General features: G+C 44.0%; 1 protein-coding gene and 1 long non-coding RNA gene across 2 annotated transcripts in view; one reads left to right on the forward strand and one right to left on the reverse strand.

The window, feature by feature from the left end:
* IL1RAPL2 (interleukin 1 receptor accessory protein like 2) overlaps nt 1-18087 on the forward strand; it is a 1165568-nt gene that overhangs the window by 1098324 nt on the left and 49157 nt on the right. Inside the window, exon 7 of the mRNA XM_077484766.1 lies at nt 7780-7909. Within this exon, the coding sequence (XP_077340892.1) occupies nt 7780-7909 (130 nt within the window). The remainder of the gene's footprint in view (nt 1-7779; nt 7910-18087) is intronic.
* The window catches only part of LOC143986179 (uncharacterized), a 457706-nt gene continuing 447174 nt past the window's right edge, over nt 7556-18087 (reverse strand). The window contains exon 3 of the long non-coding RNA XR_013276444.1: nt 7556-7843. This is a non-coding gene — a long non-coding RNA (uncharacterized LOC143986179). The remainder of the gene's footprint in view (nt 7844-18087) is intronic.

The raw sequence follows: 18087 nt of genomic DNA on the forward strand, positions 1-18087 counted from the left end.
TATACCAAGTTACCAGTCCTTATAAGAACTTTTGTGGAACAAGCAGGTTGTGTGTTAGTGATTAGCAGACTGTACGTCAGTCCCTATACCAATGAAGGACTGCTGCAGTATAGGGCAGCGGTCAGCAGTAGTGCACGGCAACCCTATGTATTGTGGACCGATAGCGGTCCTTACAGAACAGCAGACTGTAACGCACTCAGGCCTATGTACCGTAGCACCCTATACCAAGTTACCAGTCCTTATAAGAACTTTTGTGGACCAAGCAGGTTGTGTGTTAGTGATTAGCAGACTGTACGTCAGTCCCTATACCAATGAAGGACTGCTGCAGTATAGGGCAGCGGTCAGCAGTAGTGCACGGCAACCCTATGTATTGTGGACCGATAGCGGTCCTTACAGAACAGCAGACTGTACTGCACTCAGGCCTATGTACCGTAGCACCCTATACCAAGTTACCAGTCCTTATAAAAACTTTTGTGGACCAAGCAGGTTGTGTGTTAGTGTTTAGCAGACTGTGCGTCAGTCCCTATACCGCTGAAGGACTGCTGCAGTATAGGGCAGCGGTCAGCAGTAGTGCACGGCAACCCTATGTATTGTGGACCGATAGCGGTCCTTACAGAACAGCAGACTGTAACGCACTCAGGCCTATGTACCGTAGCACCCTATACCAAGTTACCAGTCCTTATAAGAACTTTTGTGGACCAAGCAGGTTGTGTGTTAGTGATTAGCAGACTGTACGTCAGTCCCTATACCAATGAAGGACTGCTGCAGTATAGGGCAGCGGTCAGCAGTAGTGCACGGCAACCCTATGTATTGTGGACCGATAGCGGTCCTTACAGAACAGCAGACTGTAACGCACTCAGGCCTATGTACCGTAGCACCCTATACCAAGTTACCAGTCCTTATAAAAACTTTTGTGGACCAAGCAGGTTGTGTGTTAGTGTTTAGCAGACTGTGCGTCAGTCCCTATACCGCTGAAGGACTGCTGCAGTATAGGGCAGCGGTCAGCAGTAGTGCACGGCAACCCTATGTATTGTGGACCGATAGCGGTCCTTACAGAACAGCAGACTGTAACGCACTCAGGCCTATGTACCGTAGCACCCTATACCAAGTTACCAGTCCTTATAAGAACTTTTGTGGACCAAGCAGGTTGTGTGTTAGTGATTAGCAGACTGTACGTCAGTCCCTATACCAATGAAGGACTGCTGCAGTATAGGGCAGCGGTCAGCAGTAGTGCACGGCAACCCTATGTATTGTGGACCGATAGCGGTCCTTACAGAACAGCAGACTGTAACGCACTCAGGCCTATGTACCGTAGCACCCTATACCAAGTTACCAGTCCTTATAAGAACTTTTGTGGAACAAGCAGGTTGTGTGTTAGTGATTAGCAGACTGTACGTCAGTCCCTATACCAATGAAGGACTGCTGCAGTATAGGGCAGCGGTCAGCAGTAGTGCACGGCAACCCTATGTATTGTGGACCGATAGCGGTCCTTACAGAACAGCAGACTGTAACGCACTCAGGCCTATGTACCGTAGCACCCTATACCAAGTTACCAGTCCTTATAAGAACTTTTGTGGACCAAGCAGGTTGTGTGTTAGTGATTAGCAGACTGTACGTCAGTCCCTATACCAATGAAGGACTGCTGCAGTATAGGGCAGCGGTCAGCAGTAGTGCACGGCAACCCTATGTATTGTGGACCGATAGCGGTCCTTACAGAACAGCAGACTGTACTGCACTCAGGCCTATGTACCGTAGCACCCTATACCAAGTTACCAGTCCTTATAAAAACTTTTGTGGACCAAGCAGGTTGTGTGTTAGTGTTTAGCAGACTGTGCGTCAGTCCCTATACCGCTGAAGGACTGCTGCAGTATAGGGCAGCGGTCAGCAGTAGTGCACGGCAACCCTATGTATTGTGGACCGATAGCGGTCCTTACAGAACAGCAGACTGTAACGCACTCAGGCCTATGTACCGTAGCACCCTATACCAAGTTACCAGTCCTTATAAGAACTTTTGTGGACCAAGCAGGTTGTGTGTTAGTGATTAGCAGACTGTACGTCAGTCCCTATACCAATGAAGGACTGCTGCAGTATAGGGCAGCGGTCAGCAGTAGTGCACGGCAACCCTATGTATTGTGGACCGATAGCGGTCCTTACAGAACAGCAGACTGTACCGCACCCAAGCCTATGTACCGTAGCACCCTAGACAGACCAAGTTACCAGTCCTGATAAAGAGCTTTGTGGAACAAGTGAGTTGTGAATGATTAGCAGACTGCAGCAGAAGGGCAGCAGTCAAGTATAATATTCTTTCTATATTTGGAAGAAAGAATATTATACGTGTACAAGCCTATTACCGTACCACTGATACCAGTCCTGAAAAGAACCTTTGTGGAACTAATAGTAACAGCAAGTCTTTAAAATTATCCTCACTGCCTGACACACTGCTTCCTGCCTGTCCCTATACAAATTGGCAAAAAAGAGTAGGCTGGAACGATTAGCTGGAACAGCTCTTTTGTGGACCTGATAGTAACAGCTAATGATGATGATGATGATGATGATGAAGAAAGACTAATCTGGCTGAGCTGTCCCTAAAATAGCAGCATACAGCGCTCTGTCCCTTTATCTAAACTGACAAAAGAAACTCAGGCTGCTGACCTAACACCTATACCAGTCCTGAAAAGAACTTTTGTGTACCAAATAGCTAGCGTTTTCTCTGTCCCTACTCCACACAGGATCCTTTCCCTACAGTGACAGAAGAAAGAATGTAAAATGGCCACCGGATCGGGTGTATTTATAGGTTAGGGGGAATGTCCAAGTGTCCATGAGCTGTCATGTCTCAATTGGTTGTCCTGTAACACATGATAAACGTGTCACGAAAGGTTAAAGTTCTTGTATACATTAAACACGTAAGTCCGCCGGGGCGAACGACGGAAAAAGGCGTTCGAACCCGCGGACGGCGAAAGTCGGAAATTCGCCGCGAAACGACCGCCGGGCGAACCGTTCGGCCATCACTAGCACTGATAGGCTGCACTGGTGGGCACTGATAGGCTGCACTGATAGGCACTGATAGGCATAGTTAAGGCGGCACTAATAGGCACAGATAAGGCGGCACCGATGGGCACAGATAAGGCGGCACTGATGGGCAAAGATGGGCACAGATAAGATGGCACGGATGGGTGGCACGGATGGGTGGCATGGATGGGTGGCACGGATGGGCACTGATAGGTACCACTGATAGATGGGACTGATGGGCACTGATAGGTGGCACTGCTGGGCACTGATGGGCGGCACTGCTGGGCACTGATGGGCGGCACTGCTGGGCACTGATGGGCGGCACTGCTGGGCACTGATGGGCGGCACTGGGGTGCAGCACCTTTGAGGCAGATTGTGGGCACTGCTGGGTGGCACTGTGGGTGGCACTGTGGGCGGCACTGCTGGGTGGCACTGTGGGCAGTGCTGGGTGGCACTGTGGGCACTGCTGGGTGGCACTGACGGGGGGCACTTTTAATAAGTGGGGCACTGCAGGGGGCAGGTGGGCACTGGCAGGGGGAAGGTGGTCGCTAGCAGGGCTGGCCATGATCGGGACTGATGTCCTGATCACGGCCGCCGGTGATCGGCTTTTTTTTCTCCTCGCGCTGTCAGCGCGAGGAGGAATAATAGCCGATTACCGTCTCCTCTATATCACATGATCAGCTGTCATTGGCTGACAGCTGATCACGTGATAAGGGGTCGGGATTGACCCCTTGCATGGATCGGTGATCAGGCGAGTCTCATGGACTCGCTGATCACCGAGCGCGCCGCGCGCGCCCCACAGGGGGCGCGCAGGCCGCTCGTACACGGGACTACGTCAATAGACATAGTCCCGGAAAAGGAGATCCGCGCTGTAGCCGTCAATTGACTATAGCGCGGATCTCAAGTGGTTAAAGGTCATGAGGCGATTGCCTTTGGGGCGCAGTATACTGCAGGCTGCAGTATGAGTCCTCTGGCCTCCTGTTTTTTGTTATATCTCCCCCCCCCCCACCCAGTTGCCATTGCTATGGGACATCCCACATAGTAATTACTATGGCTCTGTGTCCCCTGATGTAAGAAAAGAAAATAGGATTTTTAAAACAGCTTACCTGTAAAATCATTTTCTTTGATGTACATCAGGGGACACAGGGGTCCCTCCCTTCTTGGTATAAACTTGTATTGCTTGGCTACAAAACGGAGGACTCCCAGAAATGGGAGGGGTTATATAGTGGAGTACACGCCTTAGGGGCATGCCAGTGTCCAGCACCTGTCGCTCTGATATAACCCACATAGTAATTACTACAGCTCTGTGTCCCCTGATATACATCAAAGAAAAGGATTGTACAGGTAAGCTGTTTTAAAAATCCTATTTTTAAGTTGCCGCCAAAACAGAAATAAAGAGAACATTTTTCAATGAAGATGCTTGTTCCAGTGACAACTGTCAGAGGTCACTTCCCTTACAATGAAAAGATATCATATCACTTTCTGTTGGGACGACAAAACAGGAAGTGAAGGAAACTCTCCCTAATGACTGACACATTGAAAAACAATGGTATCGGATGTAAGCCTTCCCAAAATTAAAGAAAGTTTTGGCTTTAAATATACTTTAATTAAAGTTGAAGATTCTTAGGTAACCATGCCATTCTGATGAGCTAGAAAAGGTATACATTCATTGGCCTAAGTAATATGCTGACAAAAGTGAAACTAAAAACCATCACTGCAAGGCAGCACTTCGTGAGACATGCTAGCAGTTCCTGTTTCTGGAGGGGATTCTGAAGCTCTAGGTATTGGATGTTGCCCCACATGTAGGAAAAACAAGCAGGCCACCATAATTCGCAGGATAACATCACATTGTGCCACACAATTACAGGGTGTATATCAGTCACTGCAGCACTTGCATGTTCCTTGTTATGCCCACCTTCGTAATAGTAAATAAATAAATGCCATTTAAAAAGTTGATGGTGTGTTTCTCTTACAACTTCATATCTAAGGTTTATTAAGACTTACAAGCTTAAAGTATCCCTTGTATCCAGTAGGAAATGTTCATATTTACTTTGCTGCTATGTGTCTACAACTATAACATAACAATAAAAAAAGTTTGATTTTATATTGGGTGAACCAAATGTTTCATTAACCAACACAAGAATAAAGGATTCTGTGTGATTATCTAATAGTAATCTGTCTATAGATAACATCATTAATAAAAAAAATAACTTATAAAGCAGATTGTCCCCCCCCCCCCTTCGGGTCTGGTATAAATATTAAGAGGAACCCAGCAGCAGAATTTAAAAAAAAATTGCATGGTGTCCCCCCAAAATCCATACCAGCCCCTTATCCGAGCATGCAACCTGGCAGGCTGCAGGAAAAAGGGGGAGTGACCCCTGCTGAACCGTAACCAGCCCACATGCCCTCAACATGGAGAGGGTGGTTTGGGGTCACCCCAAAACACCTTGTCCCTATAATGATGGAGACAAGAGCCTCTTCCCTTCAACCCTTGCCTGGTGGTTGTGGGGGTCTGCAGGTGGGGGGCTTATCAGAATTTGGAAGCCCCCTTTAACAAGGGGACCCCTAGATCCTGGCCCCCCTATGTGAATGGGTATCGGGTACATTGTACCCCTACACATTCACCAAAAAAAGTGTAAAAAAAAGGAAAAATAACAGCAGACAGTCTTTGACAGCAGAGTGCTGTGAGTGCTGTGATTGGCCAAAGCATACAGGTCAGGTGCATGCTTTGGCCAACCAGCAGCAGTCAATGCATTGCGATCTCTCATTGCATTGACGGCTCTCTCATGTGCATTGACAGTCTCACCGTTCATTATAAGGCAGTCCACAGGCACTCCAATTTCCCGCAAACGTCCCATAATGTTTTAAATTTGGCAATCTGGCTCATCCCTATTAGTGTCTTTTATTTTGCATTCTATCACTGCAAAGGCTATAAATATTTAAGGTATGCATTGTTTCATACATGGGCTGCTAAGATTTTAAGTGTAACAAATTAACTTTTATAAAAATAAGTTGAAATAATACTATATTTAACCAGACTACATTTTATTTTTGATCAAGATCGTTAAGAAAAACACAACACAAATCAATCATAAGTGTTGCATACAACAAAAAACTTTCAGTTTATACAAAGCTAATATTTAGGGAAATGTGGGTTTCTGGTGCTGTAGGCACAAGTGTTAGGATTCATCATGACAGTTTTTGACTCCAAATAAAGCAGATACACAGGACAAAAGGTAAGGGTGGTGGCGAGTCTTAATATAGGATTACATTAGGAGAGTGGTAGGGGCCATGGTCAGGGTTAGATTTTGTAGGAGGAGACAGGGTTACAGAGGAGGTTATTGTTTACTTTAAAGTGGAAGTAAACCCATTAATTTAACAGTTTGAAAAAAACATTTGCGCTCTCAACCAAACTGTCAAACCTGATTGCATGTGCAGCATCATGGCAGTTGAAGATTAAACCAAGACCAAGATGGCAGCTTTCTTGGCTGTAAACGATAGCCCCGTGTATCATCTGAGGCGGTTCACTTCACTGGGTATAAGTAAGGGTTTACATCCATTATCAGGAATTATTGTACCTTATATTTTATATATTATTTTGATGTATTATGCCTCATTTGGATATCATGTTTGTTGGTGCGTGTCTGCATACAAGGACAGCTACTGTTGTTGGATGCAGTGCTAGGATAAGTTGGAAACCGTGCCCAATTGCCATTTTACTCCCTCACTAAGCCAACCCTATGCTCTTCCTTTGTGCTTCCTTCCACTCCTCTCTTCCTTAAAACACCTACAAGGTTGGCAAAGCATCTGGACCATGAGGTCCTCGATTTTAGCTTTACTTTTACATTCATACTGCCCAGTGCAATGCTAGAGCAGCAAGAAAATTCTGAACAACTCCTAACTTCCTAATGTACAGAAAACAGGCACATTCTCTAATTCAACCTTACCAGCCTATTTGCTATGAAGGAGGGCCCTTATGCCCATGCATATGCTGACTTTCAGACATCCAGTATTGAATAGGTACTATATGGGACTGCAGTGGTTCTTTGCGTTCTATCAGCACAGGAGAAAAGAATTATATGATCTTGTTTATATTCCTTAACCAGACCACAGGATTGCTTTACATTAAAATGTATCTCCTTTCTTCAGTTTTTAATATGTAGCAAGTCTTTCAAAGTTATACAGAGGACATTTATCCAATCCAAACTGATGGCTCAGCACAATGTCTATGTTTGTGCATAACATCTTCAAATAAGGTCATCTATCTCTAGCAAATACCTTTCCCATCTCCTGGGTAGGTATATGCCATGCTACGATCATTTAATTGACCCCTGATATTGCCATCACCACATTAGAGCATATTTCTACCCTTAACCCTGTATCCTTTACATAAATTTTATTACTGCTGCATAAAATAAACAAAGAAACATCATGTGGTGGGGAAAACAGGCATCAGGCACTTTCCAAAGTGCCAAATGCTGAAGAGTCTTATTCCCTGAAATTAAGTAAAGTTGGTAGAAAACATGGACTAATTGAGAGATGAGTATATTGTCTCTTCTATTGCAGGGGAGTGGTACAAGGATTTTATCGAGACTGCCTGGGTCTTTTACTCTCCCGATCTGAAGTACTGTAAACTTCCCATGCTATGCCTTTGTGTGTCCATGAGTAAATCATAATTCTTTTCCCTATGGCCACATAGAGCCACAATTCTGTTGACAGGATGACACGGGGACATTGATACTTTACACATTGTCTTTATTTTCTCTTTAGGCAGCCCACTCAGCGTATTCTGTAGAGCTTTCTTTGGATTTAGTGGAGAGTCTGGCCCCATGATCTACTGGATGAGAGGAGAGAAATTTATTGAGGAACTGGAGAATCACATCAAAGAAGGTGTAATCAGGTACTTCAGTGAAATGTTCTACCAAGAAATGTAAATGTGTCCTAATGTCTGTCCGCAGTGGTGAGAGAAAGGGTGTATGTAGCAATTAATCACTTTTCAATTTGCACAGTGAATAATAAATAAGTATTCATCTAAGTGAGAGTTAGTGTGATTCGCCCAACGTTCCAGTCAAATTGACCCTAGATACAGTACAATTGGAAGAATATGCACCAGGGAAATGCAGATGCTGAAAGCCAGCCACTGAATCTCACATATACAGTACTGGGGAAGACTCTGATTTAGTCTGCATGGAAGTATGCAATCTCCATGGTGCTTAATCACTTATCTACGAAAGCGATTTTTTGTTTCTGCACATTCTAAAATGCACATTTTAGACTTGAAGATTAATCCCTCTCCAGCCACCACCATATGAGTAATGGATAGATTCATGCATAGTGTGAATCTATCCACGGCTGCCTCTGCCACCCCCTATTCAGGCGTCTGGTCCCTTTTTGGACACCGGCCACTTGAATCACAGCAATGATGGTGTATTTTTGAAGCACCTGATTAGAGCCATAGGATCTAATAGCCCTAATTCTCAGGTCACAATGTGTGCCCCTCATTACAAGGTGTATAGAGCTTCTATCCTCAGGTCATACAGGGGGCCCCAGTTATAATATGCACTGAGCTCCCCAACCTGAGGTCACACAGGGGGTCCCCATTATAAGTTCAGTGCCCCCCATCCACAGGACCCAGGATCTCTCAATATAAAGAGTTAGCTCTCCCCCATCCACATGACATGACAGGGGGTTGTCCATTATGATTACTGTTCCTGCTAAGGGCATACAGGACCCCCCCAATATATGAAGTACAGTGCCCCCCTCCCCCCCACATACACAGGCCCTCACATAAATTCTATCACTTTACTCCCCCTGCACACATGTTCATCATTGTGTAGAGCTATGACAATAGAGGCCTCTGGCTCTTACCACCCTTGCTCCAGCAGACATTTATTTCTCCAGGATGCATATTTGTGCGGGAAGCACAGCCTCCAAACTGATCCAGCAGACCGAGAGCCAATATCAGCTCTTTTTATTCAAGCATAGTACACAGACAAGATGTTGAGGTAGAACCAAAGAAATGATTGTTTACTGAACAGAAATACAGGTTTTTATACATTTCAAAAGTAGGTCAGTCACCACATGAACAATAAAACCAAATATTTACCCAAAACATAACACAGTGGTTTAGATGACAAGCTAAAGTTGACACAATGCTAATCCCATAATAAAAACCTCCAAAAGTTTGCCAACAGACAGAAACATTAGGCTACTCAATTAACAATGGGAATTCACACCTAGACAATGCTTTCATTAATCAGGGATCCCAGACTGTCCAGCAACAGTATTCAAGAAGACCCAGGGCTGTCCAAATCTCATTAACCAGCTTTCTTTTTAAATACATCTGCTGAGTTCCAAGTTGGCAGAGACCATCATGGCTTCCTTGACTGTTAAATGTAATAATGTTCTATTGCATTATGTAACAGGACATCTTCGTAAATGTTTGTAGCTCCCTCAAATGCCAGAGCCCATAGTAAGTAGACAAGAGGCTACCCTGCAGTCTTCTCCAAAAGCCCCTGTCCTGGTTGGCTCTGTCACAGGCGTTATCTTCGGCATGCAGTGGAAGTGATCAGGCAGCCTTTCTTTCCACTTCCATTCATGACCGCTAAGGAAATTTAAACATAGTACTGACTGCAATAGCCGGGAGTGTGTTTGAAATCCCGATGAGCTAAAGTAGACCTTATTTGGAATGAGCAGCCATTACAAAAAAAATGCCCCTTTTTGCATTGCAGTTCATTTACACTTTTTTGCATATACAATATAGAGTATATTGTGCACTCAGATGGAGAAAAACGGTCCACTGGACCACTAGTTCTCTACTACTAACAGAAATAATTTGTCCAAAGCACTGCCCCTTTAAAAAAATAAAAATAAAAAAATCCCATGAATCGTTAAGTATTCAGGTTAGGTGTGAAGAAAAGGTGGCAGTCCTAGAATGAGTATACTTTTATAATGAATTGAATGTACATACAGTCAGAGGATAGAAATAGACTCACATCCATGGAAATGGGACATTGAAAATGTCACTGTTGAAACATTTCAGCTCTTCTTATAATGATCAAAGAAATAATGATTATTGTTTGAATTTGTTATTGGGGTTATACAGGAAACTTGTGAACCTTCAGTGAATGGATAGCTATTTATAGAACTACTTCTTCACCTGAAATCCATGCTTTGATATCTCATCATTGCAATGATTCTGGACTGCGCTTCAATGATCCTGCAAATAGTAATAATATACTCTGCATCTATCCAATTAAATGAGAACTATGTGTACTGGAAATTGTAATTACACTAGAACAATACAAATGTAATATGCAAGTTTAATGGGAAATACAGATGATACATGTAAAAGCCAGTGAGGCTCATTTACAAAAACGTGGAAAAAACTGGTCCACTCTCCCATAACAGTCAATTTAATTATTCAGTTTAAGGATGGAAATTATCAGTTGCTATGCAATAGACCCATGTTATATATATTAGACCCTATGTATTTGACCTATACAAAACCATTTTCATTTACCTTTTTCAAGGTTTTCTAAGGTTCCTTTCACATCTACCCATTCCATTGTGGTGTGTCGCTGTACACGTGCAACCAAGCTTTGCGTTAAAGTACCCATTTATTTAGAATAGGCTATTAATGCAGAACAATCATAAAAAGAGATTTACACTTTTTTCATGCCGTGAACAACACTACATGGTCATGGAAATTCTAAAAAGGGAGTAGAATTCCATCAGAGAACAGCACCAAAGGGCTCAGTACTTGGCCTCAGTTCATGTATCTGTCACCAACATTTTTTTCTTTCCTCCACCTGTCTATGTCTACACTGGGCATTCCTCCCTCCCCAGCTACTGTGCTGATCATTAGCCCTTGTACACATGGTCGGACATTCCGACAACAAAATCTGTCGGATTTTGTCTGATGGATTTTGTCCGAAACTGGTGTTGCATACACACGGTCAGACAAAGTTGTCGGAATATCCGCTCGTTCGTAACGTGATGACGTTATTTTGTTATGATGGGACTACGTTCAGGCTAGTAGCCAATAGTTTTGGTCTTGCAATTTAATCTGAGCATGCGTGGCACTTTGTCCGATTGGAATTCTCTACAAACGATTGGACAATGTCTGAACGGATCATGTTGTCAGATAATTTTATAGCCCAGCTCTAAAACTTTGTCGGTCGGATATTCCCGACAGAAACAGTCCGATGGAGTCCACACACGGTCGGATTATCCGATAACACGGTCCGATCGGACATTTTCAGTCGGAATGTCCGACTGTGTGTACAAGGGCTTAGACATGTGCAATGTCTAAATATAAATTCGGACACATTTTTGGTTATATGGAGATTCGGATGTATCTGAATCTGAATGAAATAACAAAGAATTTAGTTAAAATTTGTTTAACCACTTGCCTACAGGGCACTTTTACCCTCTTCCTGCCCAGGCCAATTTTTACCTTTCAGCACTGTCACATTTTGTCATGTAACACTGTACTCAAATTTTTTTTTTTTTTTTTAATGTATTTTATCACCACTGGGTAATAAACAAAAAAGACCTGCAATTTAGAAAAAAATAAAATAATTTTTGTAGTTTGTTATAAAATTTTGCAAACAGGTATTTTTTCAGCTGCACTGATAGGTGACACTGATGAGGAGGCACTGATTGGCAATACTGGTGAGACTGAAATGATAATCACTGCCCTAATTATCAGTGTAGATGTCCCTTTTACACAAGCCCCTTATTGGCTCTCTTCCCCTCTCGCTGTCAGTGTGAGGAAAGGATAACTGGCTTGTGTTTACAGCATGATCAGTTGTAAATGGACACAGCTGATCACATGGTAAAAGGCCGCTAAAAATTGGCCCTTTAGCCTGATCTGTGATCAGCTTTGTCCTAGTGAAACAGCGATCACAGAGAGGCCCTCCCAGAACTGTCTGGCTGTGCTATAGCCGAAAGATGGCTACAGCACAGCCAGGCAGTTCTGGGAGGCAAGTGGTTAATTTAATTTATATATATATATATATATATATATATATATATATATATATATATATATTTGGTTGCTAATGAATTTAACATTTTTGTAAGGATTTAAATTCGTATCGTTCAAAAAATGATTTGAATTCCGTTTGAAAAATAGCTGGTTGTTAAGGAGTGGGCCAGGAAGCCGGCCATGTTCTTAACAATCGATGACTCATCAGCTGTCAGTGGGCTTCCCCACTGACAGCTGAACTGTAAACAAAAGAATGCCGGCAATGAAAAAAACCTTGTGTGGTCCACCTGGCCCAAATCCATACCAGGCCTTTTGTAGGGAAACCCACACCAAATAAAAAAAAAAAAAAACTTGGGATCCCCCAAAATCCATACCTGACCCCTATCCGAGCATGCAGCCTAGCAGGCCAGGAAACAGGGGGAGCGAGCCCACCACTTCTGAACTATACCAGGCCATGCCCTCAACATGGGGGGGTGCTTTTTGGCAGGGGGCTCTGCCCCCACATCCCAAAGCAGGTTTTCCTCATGTTGATGGGGACAAGGGCCTCTAACCCACAACAATGGCCAGTGGTTGTGGAGGTCTGCAGGCGGGGGGCCTAATGGAATCTGGAAGCCCCCTTTAACAAGCATCTCACCCCCCTCATGTGAATGGATATACATAGTACCCCTTAACCATTCACCAAAAATGTGCAAAAAGTAAGTAAAGTCCATTATTAAAAAAACAAAAAGACAAATCTATTCGAAGCAAAACAAAATATGTTCTGCACATGTGATCACAGGTGCTTGGCTGAGGAATTTTGTACTGGGGTGAGTGGAGCCTGATGATGAACTGAGAGACTAGTCCCCCAGAAAGTCTACTTTACTTTTGTATGACAGTGCATGGCAGGGGGTCCAATAGCAGCTTTCAAATCTACCCACTGTTATGCGCTATCAATCAACAGTAATGCGGACCTGATGTGGAGCTAGTCTTTCAGTTTCCCATTAGACTTCACCCACCCAGTGACAAGTCATATCCCAATAATGGCCATTGCCCATATTTGAGTAATGACATCACTTGTATCCCCATTTGCATTTAGGGTTCAGCCTGGGAATCGCCTGGCTGACCGCAAAATGTGGTAGGGCAGGGCAAAGCTCAAACTTGGTAGATTTGTCCACTCATTCATCCATATTGACAGGAAGTGCTTACAATGATTACTTTAAAACAAGGTGATAACCTTCATTTTGATCCATGGGTGGTTTTATTTCACTGTACAACAGAGTCAACAGACCAATACAAGCAGTCTATAATCCCCCATTTGTTGAATGCAGCTAAGTCTCTTATTCCCACTATGTGGGGACAAAGTTCTGTTCTTTTAATAGCCCAAAGATCGATGATTTAGGTCTCTTAGAAGAGCTTACACATATAGCCAGAGATCATATACCTGGCATTCCAAGACATGGGCCTGTTGGTCCAAGTTTAAGACTCCTGCTCTGTATGATGAAATCACTTCAGGTTCCTATTCCTTGAACACATAATGTTATTAAGCTTTGTCCTTATGACATAAGATATTTTGACTGGGTTATGTTGGCCTGGCCGTATGACATTTAATTCCCCCTTTTTTCCCCTTCAGTCCCCCTGCTCCGTTCTCTTTCTTCCTTACCCCATTCTCTTTTCTGCTGCTTTTCAATCTTTGTTCTATCTTAAAAAAAAATTTAAAATCTCTTAGTGACTATTATAGTTCTTGTAGCTGTTTTTGCACTCAAGCGGGTTCTCTGAAGTTTGTTTAAATTGTATTTGTGCCTTTATTTATCTCAACAGTATTTTGTGTCATGCCCGTTGTATTCAATTAATTTCCTCAGAGATGGCTTTGAACTAAAAGGTTATTAACCACTTTCAGACCGGACCATTTTGCTGGTAAATGACCAGAGGTCTTTTTACACTTTGGCACTGCGCTGCTTTAACTGGTAATTGCGCGGTCATGCAATGTTGTACCCAAACAAAATTTGCGTCCTTTTCTTCCCACAAATAGAGCTTTCTTTTGATGGTATTTGATTGCCTCTGCGATTTTTATTTTTTGCGATATAAACGTAAAAAGACCGCAAATTTTGAAAAAAAATGATATTTTCTACTTTTTGTTATTAGAAAAATCCAATAAACTCAATTTTAGTCATACATTTAGGCCAAAATGTATTCAGCCACATGTCTTTGGTAAAAAAAAAGTCAATAATTGTATATTTATTGGTTTGCGCAAAAGTTGTCACATCTACAAACTAAGGTACGTTTTCTGGAATTTACGCAGCTTTTAGTTTACGACTGCCTATCTCATTTCTTGAGGTGCTAAAATGGCAGGGCAGTACAAAACCCCCCCAAATGACCCCATTTTGGAAAGTAGACCCCCTAAGGAAATTGATAAGAGGCATGTTGAGCCCATTGAATATTTTATTTTTTTGCCTCAAGCGATTGAATAATGACAAAAAAAAATTTTTTTTTTTTTTTTTACACAAAGTTGTCACTAAATGATATATTGCTCACACATGCTATGGGCGTATGTGAAATGACACCCCAAAATAAATTCTGCTGCTTCTCCTGAGTACGGGGATACCACATATGTGGGACTTTTTGGGAGCCTAGCCGCGTACGGGGCCCCGAAAACCAAGCACCGCCTTCAGGCTTTCTAAGGGCGTAAATTTTTGAGTTCACTTCTCACTACCTATTACAGTTTTGAAGGCCATAAAATGCCAAGATGGCACAAAACCCCCACAAATGACCCCATTTTAGAAAGTAGACACCCCAAGCTATTTGCTGAGAGGCATGTTGAGTCCATGGAATATTTTATATTTTGCCACAAGTTGCGGGAAAATTACAAACTTTTTTTTTTTTTTTTTTTTTTTCACAAAGTTGTCACTAAATGATATATTGCTCACGCATGCCATGGGCATATGTGAAATGACACCCCAAAATAAATTCTGCTGCTTCTCCTGAGTACGGGGATACCACATATGTGGGACTTTTTGGGAGCCTAGCCGCGTACGGGGCCCCGAAAACCAAGCACCGCCTTCAGGCTTTCTAAGGGCGTTACAGTTTTGAAGGCCATAAAATGCCAAGATGGCACAAACCCCCCCCAAATGACCCCATTTTGGAAAGTAGACACCCCTAAATTTAGGGGTACACTAGTGAGACTAGGTAATAAATGGCGGGTGCCCTGAAACTATAAAAAAATAACTAACCAACCAGCGTCACCTGTAACAGTTATATGGTGATCACTGGTGAAAGGGTTAACTAGGGGGCAATCAGGGGGCTTTATGCGGTAGTATATGGGGGTCCCTGGCGCTATAAAAAGCTGCGGCGAACCTAAATACCTACCTGCCTAACTAGCGTCACCTGTGACACTAATACAGCGATCAGAAAAACGATCGCTTATTAGGCTGGGTTCACACTGGAGCGATGCGGGAACGCCACGAATGCGCGGCGGGTTCCCGCATCGCATGCCTCCCGGCGGCAGTTCACACTGCCCTATGCGAACTGCTGGGAGTGTCAGTGAAATGTTACTGACACCCCCAGATCAGTTCGCATATCGCAGTGCGATCTGCAAACTCGGATCGCATGGTGTGAACACCCATGCGATCCGATTCTGCTGCGGGCCAAAAAAAGGGTCCCGTGCGAATTTGCGGCGGGTGCGGCGGGTGCGGCAGGTGCGGCGAATGGCTGAACTCGAATCGCACAGAGATCGGATGTGATTTGCACTGCAGTGCGGTGCGAATCACATCCGTTCTCAAACCGCTGCAATGTGAACCCAGCCTTAGTGACACTGGCGACGGGGGGTGATCACGGGGTTAAACCTTTATTGGGGGGGTTAGGGGGGTACCTTAGAACTAAAGGGGGCTAACCCTAACTGCCCTAACAGTTATTAGTCACAAATGACACCCGCCGGGTGATCAGGGGGTTAAACCTTTATTAGGTAATAAATGGCGGGTGCCCTGAAACTATAAAAAAATAACTAACCAACCAGCGTCACCTGTAACAGTTATATGGTGATCACTGGTGAAAGGGTTAACTAGGGGGCAATCAGGGGGCTTTATGCGGTAGTATATGGGGGTCCCTGGCGCTATAAAAAGCTGCGGCGAACCTAAATACCTACCTGCCTAACTAGCGTCACCTGTGACACTAATACGGCGATCAGAAAAATGATCGCTTATTAGGCTGGGTTCACACTGGAGCGATGCGGAAACGCCGCGAATCCGCGGCGGGTTCCCGCATCGCATGCCTCCCGGCGGCAGTTCACACTGCCCTATGCGAACTGCTGGGAGTGTCAGTGAAATGTTACTGACACCCCCAGATCAGTTCGCATATCACAGTGCGATCTGCAAACTCGGATCGCATGGTGTGAACACCCATGCGATCCGATTCTGCTGCGGGCCAAAAAAAGGGTCCCGTGCGAATTTGCGGCGGGTGTGGCGGGTGCGGCGGGTGCGGCGAATGGCACAGAGATCGGATGTGATTTGCACTGCAGTGCGGTGCGAATCACATTCGTTCTCATAAACCGCTGCAATGTGAACCCAGCCTTAGTGACACTGGCGACGGGGGGTGATCACGGGGTTAAACCTTTATTGGGGGGGGTTAGGGGGGCACATTAGAACTAAAGGGGGCTAACTCTAACTGCCCTAATAGTTATTACAGTCACAAATGACACCAATGCAAAAAAAAAAAAAATGACATTGGTGTCACTGTGACTGGGGGGCAGGGGTAATTGGGGGGGTGATCGGGGGGTAAAGGGGGGGTGTGAGTGTGCCTGGCATGTTCTACTGTGTGTGTAGAGTGTTGGTGCAACTCACCGATCCGCTCTCCTCCGTGTCGGAACGAAAAATACCGACACGGAGGAGAGAATACATCACTTCCTCTCCTGTGTTTACATTACAGGAGAGGAAGTGATGTCACCGGGGATTTCCATTCGTCGAGAGCGATCGCGAGGGGGTGGCCATGAATGAATGGCCGCCCCCTCATCCCGGATCGCTCTCGACGGAATGCCGACCGCCGCAGGCACCGGGGGGGGGCCCGATCGGGCCCCCCACCCGCGGGCAGGCAGGGACTTATATATACGCCCATATGCCTGCCCGTGCCATTCTGCCGACGTATATCGTCGTGCGGCGGTCGGCAAGTGGTTAAACAAAAAAATATATAAAAATGTATTACAATATTCGCAATAGGAAAAAAATCACAGGCATATCATCCTATCCCAAACTTGGGGCCTCTAATCTAAACTTGGAGACTGGATGTTCATTAAAAAACCTCTTTAGCAAATGCAGAAGGAGGCAGTATGTGCAAGTCTTCTAACACATTTTGAGGGAAAGCCCCCTTCATCTTCACTTGCCCTTACGAGAGGTCTTTTTTATACACTTTTTACATACAGTCTTTTTATACACTTCTTAATTCTCATTCACTTGCCCTTAAGTATACTCTCAGTTAGGAAGGGAGGTGACCAAAGGTCAATGTAGCTATGGGGTGGTACTTTCAAATGAACCCCACCAAAAAAAGACAACAAATAATGATAACAAGTAATTAATCACAACATAACCAATGAGAAACTACAAACACAAACACCATGCTTGTAATAGAAAAAACACAATTTGAGCCCTTTTTATATGTACAGAGCAATTGTGGGCTAGTTTTATGGATAGAGTGGCTGCTAGTCATCCGTTAGTTCTATTACAAGGGTTGTGTTTGTGTTTGGAGTTTCTCTTCTGGTTATGTTGTGTTCAATTAACATGTTATTATTATTGGTTGCCTTTTTTTTTATTTGCTGTTGATCAAACTACATGTTAAAGTTCCCTCCCATAATTGTATGGAGGAAGGGATCATTAGTCACCACAACTCTTTCTAAATGAAGATATCTATAGGCAAACATTCTTGTTAGCAGGATCAACTCAGAGGAAGAGGGCTTGTACCTCAAATGATTTTAGTCGATTTGTACCTACTCCATCCTGCTGCAGGTGCTGAAGGTTTTTTTAAGGTCAAACATCCAGTCTCTGGAGGTTGGAAGAGTTCCGGAGTTTGATTAGAATGATATTTGTGATTTTATTCCTTTTGTGAGTGTTTTAATACAATTGTTA

This window comes from Lithobates pipiens, unplaced genomic scaffold, assembly GCF_037356315.1.
Source record: "Lithobates pipiens isolate NorthernLeopardFrog02 unplaced genomic scaffold, aLitPip1_a1.2 Scaffold_1, whole genome shotgun sequence".
NCBI classification, from domain to species: domain Eukaryota; kingdom Metazoa; phylum Chordata; class Amphibia; order Anura; family Ranidae; genus Lithobates; species Lithobates pipiens.